At 34.6% G+C, this 9637-nt stretch overlaps 1 protein-coding gene across 1 annotated transcript in view; it reads left to right on the top strand.

The window, feature by feature from the left end:
* Positions 1 to 889: 889 nt before the first annotated feature.
* The window catches only part of POU2AF1 (POU class 2 homeobox associating factor 1), a 155344-nt gene continuing 146596 nt past the window's right edge, over positions 890 to 9637 (top strand). Inside the window, exon 1 of the mRNA XM_053689824.1 lies at positions 890 to 1109. Coding sequence (XP_053545799.1) covers positions 1094 to 1109 — 16 coding nt within the window. The 5' untranslated portion in view covers positions 890 to 1093. The remainder of the gene's footprint in view (positions 1110 to 9637) is intronic.

Raw genomic sequence — 9637 nt, 5'->3', positions numbered from 1 at the left:
GCCATGCTCACTCCACCACACAACGCCAGGGAGGTCAGTTGGAAGGCCAGGTGTGTTTGTCCTCGCGCGCAGTCTCTACTGCGCAATGACAGCTTCGGACAAACACAGTTGGCCTTTAATTATATAGGATTAGCATATTTCCTTATTAAATTCCATACAGCATATACACATGTATGTATATAATAATAGCGTTTAAAGTATATTTTATTTGTACCCTATTCCTTTGTCACTCAACACAACATTCATGCAATGTTCATGCATTTAATATGAAATAAACATAACATTCATATTATTATTATTATTATTATTATTAATAATAATAATAATAATGTATTAAAGTATGATTTTAAGGTGTGGACCTTTAAAGTTTAGATGAATTAACTATATAGACGTAATAAATGTTGTGTATGCACTGAGTTTTAATATAAAAAATCTTTTAAAATGTTATTAGCTTTCAAAAAGTTCTGAATGTTTCATTTCTAAAAATATCTATCTCACTAAGCTTTCTGAACTGAACCAAGATAGAGAATGTTTGAGGTTTACTGACGCTTGAAGTATCTGCAGGTGCTTCCTTCAAAAAGTGTCCATAGGGACAAGACCTTCTTAAAAAAACAAGAAACAAATATTTATTAAACTAATTTTAAGGCAGTTTACATAATGTTATTATTCAAAATCAGTCTGGGTCTTACAGAGTAATAAATATCACCTCCTAAGTACAACATATTCACTGATGTTTCCTTTTAGCAAGATGTATAGCATAAAGGTATTAATAAGTGACCTAGTTGGAGTACTGATGCTAGAGTGTGTATTTGTACTTACTATAGACTTGTGATTTCAGCTTCTGATTTAGTTATATTGATAGGAACATTTTTCCTATGAGTATGATGTTTTCTTCATGCTCTTTGTGGTCACAACGTGCGGTGATGTCATCTACGAATTGGGCAGATTGATCTTATAAAAACCAGAAGGTGACATCCTCTCGTTCACTTGTGACACTTCTATCAGAGGTGAAAATAAGTTGTGCACCGTGAACCACCAAACAGGCAAACTGTCTACTTCAAAGAGGAAAAACTCCAGTTTGCTGTCACAGAACATGCACTGGCAAAAATGTAAGTGACTTTTTTCTAATAATAACAAAGATGCATTTTCTACATGGCCCAGCTGTTGGATGTTTTTCCAGGGGTCTTCCGAGGGGTAACAAAACCTAATTCAATTAGTGAATATTGTTGTGCCTAGGTAATAAATGTGTCTAACAAATAAAGGCACACAACTTGCAGCAAGGCCAGACACGCTTTATTGTAAGCAATTACACATAGCATGATATCTATATTATATTGATAGGTGCTCCCTGTTGTATATATTTTAGCATATAATCTACAAAGGGACATTAAACTTAAGAACTTTCTATAGTGCATATGAAAGAGAACTATTTGAAGATGTAAAATATACAATGTAATAAAATGTTATCTATTTATATTATTATGTGCACAAGCTCACTGTCTAAGGACAATTCTCAGGACTCTATTGGTGAACAGTGACAAGCCCATAACCAAGAACAAAAAGGTTTATTTATTAGTACAGGGGCATCTGATAAAATGAGTAATACATATTACAAAACCCTGTTTTCAATCCAGTAATGAAGAAGTCAATACTAGTTAAGGGAAGTTTATTTTTATTTGAACTTTGATCACAGTTTAAAACATTTTTTTACATAATTTGTTATAAATATTCAGCTGGCAAACAGTTTGTGAGTTAACAGGGACTGAAACAAAAGTTATTTTTATATTAAACAAAATGGAAGAAATGTGCATTCAGTAAAGTTCTGTTTCAAATTCTACAAATGTATTAAACCTGTCATCTGTCAGTTTTACTCTTATTACAGGAGTCAGGGGTTGTCAGTTCTACTCTTACTACAGGAGTCAGATGTCATTTATACTATTATTACAGGTGGCAGGAGTTGTTAGTTATACTCTTAATACAGGAGTTAGGGGTTGCCAGTTTTATTATTGGTACAGGAGTCAGGGGCTGTCAGGTTTACTTTTATTACAGGAGTCAGTGGTTGTCAGTTATAGTCTTGGAACAGGAGTTATAGATTGTCAGTTATACTCTTGGTACAGGAGTCAGAGATTGTCAGTTATACTCGTGGTACAGGAGTCAGAGATTGTCAGTTATAGTTTTTATTGGAGTCAGGGGTTGTCAGTTATACTCTTACTATTGGAGTCAGGGGTTGTCAATTATACTCCTATTACAGGAGTCAGATGTCATTTATACTCTTATTACAGGTGGCAGGAGTTGTTAGTTATACTCTTATAACAGGAGTCAGGGGTTGTCAGTTTTACTCTTGGTACAGGAGTCATGGTTTGTCAGTTATACTCTTGGTACAGGTGTCAGAGATTGTCAGTCATACTCTCTTTACAGGAGTCAGGGGTTGTCAGTTATACTCTTATTACAGGAGTCAGGGGTTGTCAGTTATACTCTTGGTACAGGAGTCAGATTCTGTCAGTTATACTCTCATTACAGGAGGTCAGGGGTTGTCAGTTATACTCTTGGTACAGGAGTCAGATACTGTACAGGAATCATCAGAGATTGTCAGTTATACTCTTGGTACAGGAGTCAGAGATTGTCTATTTTATTCTTGATATAGGAGTCAGATGTTGTCAGTCATACTCTTGTTACAGGAGTCAGATGTTGTCAGTTATACTCTTATTACAGGAGCCAGGGATTGTCAGTTATACTCTTATTACAGGAGTCAGAGATTGTCAGTTATACTCTTGGTACAGAAGTCAGATGTTGTCAGTTATACTCTTACTACAGGAGTCAGGGGTTGTCAGTTATACTCCTATTACAGGAGTCAGATGTCATTTATACTCTTATTACAGGTGGCAGGAGTTGTTAGTTATACTCTTATAACAGGAGTCAGGGGTTGTCAGTTATACTCTTACTACCGGAGTCAGATGTCATTTATACTATTATTACAGGTGGCAGGAGTTGTTAGTTATACTCTTAATACAGGAGTTAGGGGTTGCCAGTTTTATTATTGGTACAGGAGTCAGGGGCTGTCAGGTTTACTTTTATTACAGGAGTCAGTGGTTGTCAGTTATAGTCTTGGAACAGGAGTTATAGATTCTCAGTTATACTCTTGGTACAGGAGTCAGAGATTGTCAGTTATACTCGTGGTACAGGAGTCAGAGATTGTCAGTTATAGTTTTTATTGGAGTCAGGGGTTGTCAGTTATACTCTTACTACCGGAGTCAGATGTCATTTATACTATTATTACAGGTGGCAGGAGTTGTTAGTTATACTCTTAATACAGGAGTTAGGGGTTGCCAGTTTTATTATTGGTACAGGAGTCAGGGGCTGTCAGGTTTACTTTTATTACAGGAGTCAGTGGTTGTCAGTTATAGTCTTGGAACAGGAGTTATAGATTGTCAGTTATACTCTTGGTACAGGAGTCAGAGATTGTCAGTTATACTCGTGGTACAGGAGTCAGAGATTGTCAGTTATAGTTTTTATTGGAGTCAGGGGTTGTCAGTTATACTCTTACTACAGGAGTCAGGGGGTTGTCAGTTATACTCCTATTACAAGAGTCAGATGTAATTTTATACTCTTATTACAGGTGGCAGGAGTTGTTAGTTATACTCTTATAACAGGAGTCAGGGGTTTCCAGTTTTACTCTTGGTACAGGAGTCATGGTTTGTCAGTTATACTCTTGGTACAGGTGTCAGAGATTGTCAGTCATATTCTCTTTACAGGAGTCAGGGGTTGTCAGTTATACTCTTATTACAGGAGTCAGGGGTTGTCAGTTATACTCTTTGTACAAGAGTCAGATTCTGTCAGTTATACTCTCATTACAGGAGTCAGATGTCATTTATACTCTTATTACAGGTGACAGGAGTTGTTAGTTATACTCTTATAACAGGAGTCATGGTTTGTCAGTTATACTCTTGGTACAGGTGTCAGAGATTGTCAGTCATACTCTCTTTACAGGAGTCAGGGGTTGTCAGTTATACTCTTATTACAGGAGTCAGGGGTTGTCAGTTATACTCTTGGTACAGGAGTCAGATTCTGTCAGTTATACTCTCATTACAGGAGTCAGGGGTTGTCAGTTATACTCTTGGTACAGGAGTCAGATACTGTACAGGAATCATCAGAGATTGTCAGTTATACTCTTGGTACAGGAGTCAGAGATTGTCTATTTTATTCTTGATATAGGAGTCAGATGTTGTCAGTCATACTCTTGTTACAGGAGTCAGATGTTGTCAGATATACTCTTATTACAGGAGCCAGGGATTGTCAGTTATACTCTTATTACAGGAGTCAGAGATTGTCAGTTATACTCTTGTCAGTGTTACACAGATAATGCTTAATGTCAGTGTTATACAGATAATGCTTAATGTCAGGTGTTACACAGATAATGCTTAATGTCAGTGTTACACAGATAATTCTAAAATGCCAGTGTTATACAGATAATGCTAAATGTCAGTGTTACACAGATAATGCTAAATGTCAGTGTTACACAGGTAATTCTAAAATGCCAGTGTTATACAGATAATGCTAAATGTCAGTGTTACACAGATAATGCTAAATGTCAGTGTTACACAGATAATGCTAAATGTCAGTGTTACACAGATAATGCTGAATGTCAGTGTTACACAGATAATGCTGAATGTCAGTGTTACACAGATAATGCTAAATGTCAGTGTTACACAGGTAATTCTAAAATGCCAGTGTTATACAGATAATGCTAAATGTCAGTGTTACACAGATAATGCTAAATGTCAGTGTTACACAGATAATGCTAAATGTCAGTGTTACACAGATAATGCTAAATGTCAGTGTTATACAGATAATGCTGAATGTCAGTGTTACACAGATAATGATGAATGTCAGTGTTACACAGATAATGCTAAATGTCAGTGTTACACAGATAATGCTAATGTCAGTGTTACACAGATAATGCTAAATGTCAGTGTTACACAGATAATGCTGAATGTCAGTGTTACACAGATAATGCTAGAATGTCAGTGTTACACAGATAATGCTGAATGTCAGTGTTACACAGATAATGATGAATGTCAGTGTTACAACAGATAAGGCTAAATGTCAGTGTTACACAGATAATGCTAAATGTCAGTGTTACACAGATAATGCTAAATGTCAGTGTTACACAGATAATGCTTAATGTCAGTGTTACACAGATAATGCTAAATGTCAGTGTTACACAGATAATGCTGAATGTCAGTGTTACACAGATAATGCTGAATGTCAGTGTTACACAGATAATGCTGAATGTCAGTGTTTACACAGATAATGCTGAAAGTCAGTGTTACACAGATAATGCTGAATGTCAGTGTTACACAGATAATGCTGAATGTCAGTGTTACACAGATAATGCTGAATGTCAGTGTTACACAGATAATGCTAAATGTCAGTGTTACACAGATAATGCTAAATGTCAGTGTTACACAGATAATGCTAAATGTCAGTGTTACACAGATAATGCTAAATGTCAGTGTTACACAGATAATGGCTGAATGTCAGTGGTTACACAGATAATGCTGAACTGTCAGTGTTACACAGATAATGCTGAATGTCAGTGTTATACAGATACTGCTGAATGTCAGTGTTATACAGATAATGCTGAATTTCAGTGTTACACAGATAATGCTGAATGTCAGTGTTACACAGATAATGCTGAATGTCAGTGTTACACAGATAATGCTGAATGTCAGTGTTACACAGATAATGCTGAATGTCAGTGTTACACAGATAATGATGAATGTCAGTGTTACACAGATAATGCTGAATGTCAGTGTTACACAGATAATGCTGAATATTAGTGTTACACAGATAATGCTTAATGTCAGTGTTACACAGATAATGCTGAATGTCAGTGTTACACAGATAATGCTAAATGTCAGTGTTACACAGATAATGCTGAATGTCAGTGTTACACAGATAATGCTGAATGTCAGTGTTACACAGATAATGCTGAATGTCAGTGTTATACAGATAATGCTGAATGTCAGTGTTACACAGATAATGCTGAATGTCAGTGTTACAACAGATAATGCTGAATGTCAGTGTTATACAGATAATGCGAATGTCAGTGTTACACAGATAATGCTGAATGTCAGTGTTACACAGATAATGCTGAATGTCAGTGTTTACACAGATAATGCTGAATGTCAGTGTTACACAGATAATGCTGAATGTCAGTGTTACACAGATAATGCTGAATGTCAGTGTTACACAGATAATGCTGAATGTCAGTGTTACACAGATAATGCTGAATGTCAGTGTTACACAGATAATGCTGAATGTCAGTGTTACACAGATAATGCTGAATGTCAGTGTTACACAGATAATGCTGAATGGCAGTGTTACACAGATAATGCTGAATGTCAGTTGTTACACAGATAATGCTGAAATGTCAGTGTTACACAGATAATGCTGAATGTCAGTGTTATCACAGATAATGCTGAATGTCAGTGTTACACAGATAATGCTGAATGTCAGTGTTACACAGATAATGCTGAATGTCAGTGTATAACAGATAATGCTGAATGTCAGTGTTACACAGATAATGCTGAATGTCAGTTGTTACAAAGATAATGCTGAATGTCAGTGTTACACAGATAAATGCTGAATGTCAGTGTTACACAGATAATGCTGAATGTCAGTGTTACACAGATAATGCTGAATGTCAGTGTTACACAGATACATGCTAAATGTCAGAGTTACACAGATAATGCTGAATGTCAGTGTTACACAGATAATGCTGAATGTCAGTGGTTACACAGATAAATGCTAAATGTCAGTGTTACACAGATAATGCTGAATGTCAGTGTTACACAGATAATGCTGAATGTCAGTGTTACACAGATAATGCTGAATGTCAGTGTTACACAGATAATGCTGAATGTCAGTGTTACACCAGATAATGCTGAATGTCAGTGTTACACAGATAATTGCTGAATCGTCAGTGTTCTACACAGATAATGCTGAATGTCAGTGTTACACAGAATAATGCTGAAATGTCAGTGTTTACACAGATAATGCTGAATGTCAGTGTTACACCAGATAATGCTGAATGTCAGTGTTTACACAGATAATGCTGAAATGTCAGTGTTACACAGATAATGCAGGAATGTCAGTGTTACACAGATAATGCCTGAATGTCAGTGTTACACAGATAATGCTGAATGTCAGTGTTACACAGATAATGCTCGAATGTCAGTGTTACACAGATAATGCTAATGCAATGTCAGTGTTACACAGATAATGCTGAATGTCAGTGTTACACAGATAATGACCTGAATGTCAGTGTTACACAGATAATGCTGAATGTCAGTGTTACCCAGATAATGCTGAATGTCAGTTGTTACACAGATAATGCTGAATGTCAGTGTTACACAGATAATGCTGAATGTCAGTGTTCACACCAGATAATGCTGAATGTCAGTGTTACACAGATTATGCTGAATGTCAGTGTTTACCACAGATAATGCTGAATGTCAGTGTTAACACAGATAATGCTGAATGTCAGTGTTACATCAGATAATGCTGAATGTCAGTGTTACACAGATAATGCTGAATGTCAGTGTTACACAGATAATGCTGAATGTCAGTGTTACACAGATAATGCTGAATGTCAGTGTTACACAGATAATGCTGAATGTCAGTGTTACACAGATAATGCTAAAATGTCAGTGTTACACAGATAATGCTGAATGTCAGTGTTACAGCCAGATAATAGCTGATGTCAGTTACACAGATAATGCGAAATGTCAGTGTTACACAGATAATGCTGAATGTCAGTGTTACACAGATAATGCTGAAATGTCAGTGTTACACAGATAATGCTAGAATGTCCAGGTGTTACACAGATAATGCTGAATGTCAGTGTTACACAGATAATGCTGAATGTCAGTGTTACACAGATAATGCTAAGATGTCAGTGTACACAGATAATGCTGAATGTCAGTGGTTACACAGATAATGCTGAATGTCAGTGTTACACAGATAGATGCTGAATGTCAGTGTTACACAGATATGCTGAATGTCAGTGTTACACAGATAATGCTGAATGTCAGTGTTACACAGATAATGCTGAATGTCATGTTCACAGATAATGCGGTAAAATGTCAGTGTTACACAGGTAATTCTAAAATGCAGTGTTACACAGATAATGCTAAATGCCAGTGTTACACAGATAATGCTAAATGCCAGTGTTACACAGATAATGCTAAATGTCAGTGTTACACAGATAATGCTGAATGTCCAGTGTTACACAGATAATGCTAAAATGCCAGTGTTACACAGATAATGCTGAATGTCAGTGTATACACAGATAATGCTGAATGTCCAGTGTTACACAGATAATGCTAAAATGCCAGTGTTACACAGTATAATGCTGAATGTCAGTGTTACACAGATAATGCTGAATGCCAGTGTTACACAGATAATGCTAATGTCAGTGTTACACAGGTAATTCTTAATGCAACTAATTAACCAGGTAATGCTAAATATTGGTGTTGCATCTCAGCAACATTACCTGGTCTTGCACTAGGATTATGTAATATTATATATTATACTTTTATTCTTAGTCTTGCATTAGGAATATGCAATATTATATTATATATCATTATTCATGGTCTTGCATTAGGAGCATGTAATATTATATATTTATATTATTATTCATGGTCTTTGTATTAGGAGTATGTAATATTATATATTATATTATTAATTATGGTCTTCACTATGATTATGTAATGATTATATTTATTATTTTAATATTCATGATCTTGCATTAGGAGCATGTAATATTATATATTATATATTATTCATGGTCTTGCATTAGGAGTATGTAATATTATATATTATATTATTATTTATGGTCTTCACTATGATTATGTAATATTATATTATATATTTTTATTTATAGTCTTGCATTAGGAGCATGTAATCTTATATATTATATTATTATTTATGGTCTTCACTATGATTATGTAATATTATATTTATTATATTATTATCATGGTCCTTGCATTAGGAGTATGTAATATTATATTATATATTATTATTTATGGTCTAGCATTAGGAGCATGTAATATTATATTATATATTATTATTTATGGTCTTGCATTAGAAGAATGTTATATTATATATTATTATTCATGGTTTTGCATTAGGAGTATCGAATATTATATATTATTATTTATGGTCTTGCATTAGGAGCATGTAATATTATATATTATTATTATTTATGGTCTTGCATTAGGAGCATGTAATATTATATATTATTATTTATGGTCTTGCATTAGGAGTATGTAATATTATATATTATTAGGTATGGTCTTGCATTAGGAGTATGCAATATTATATATTATTATTTATTGTCCTGCATTAGAAGAATGTTATATTATATATATTATTATTATTTATGGTCTTGCATTAGGAGTATGTAATATTATATATTATACCAGTATGCGTGGACTTGCATTAGGAGCATGTAATAGTATATATTATTAATTATTGTCTTGCTTTAGGAGTAAGTAATATTATATATTATACTATTATTCTTGGTCTTGCATTAGGAGCATGTAATATTATATATTATTATTTATGGTCTTGC

Source organism: Bombina bombina, chromosome 8 (genome assembly GCF_027579735.1).
Source record: "Bombina bombina isolate aBomBom1 chromosome 8, aBomBom1.pri, whole genome shotgun sequence".
NCBI classification, from domain to species: domain Eukaryota; kingdom Metazoa; phylum Chordata; class Amphibia; order Anura; family Bombinatoridae; genus Bombina; species Bombina bombina.
The sequence above is the reverse complement of the archived record's forward strand: the minus strand, read 5'-3'. Positions and strand labels throughout refer to the sequence as shown.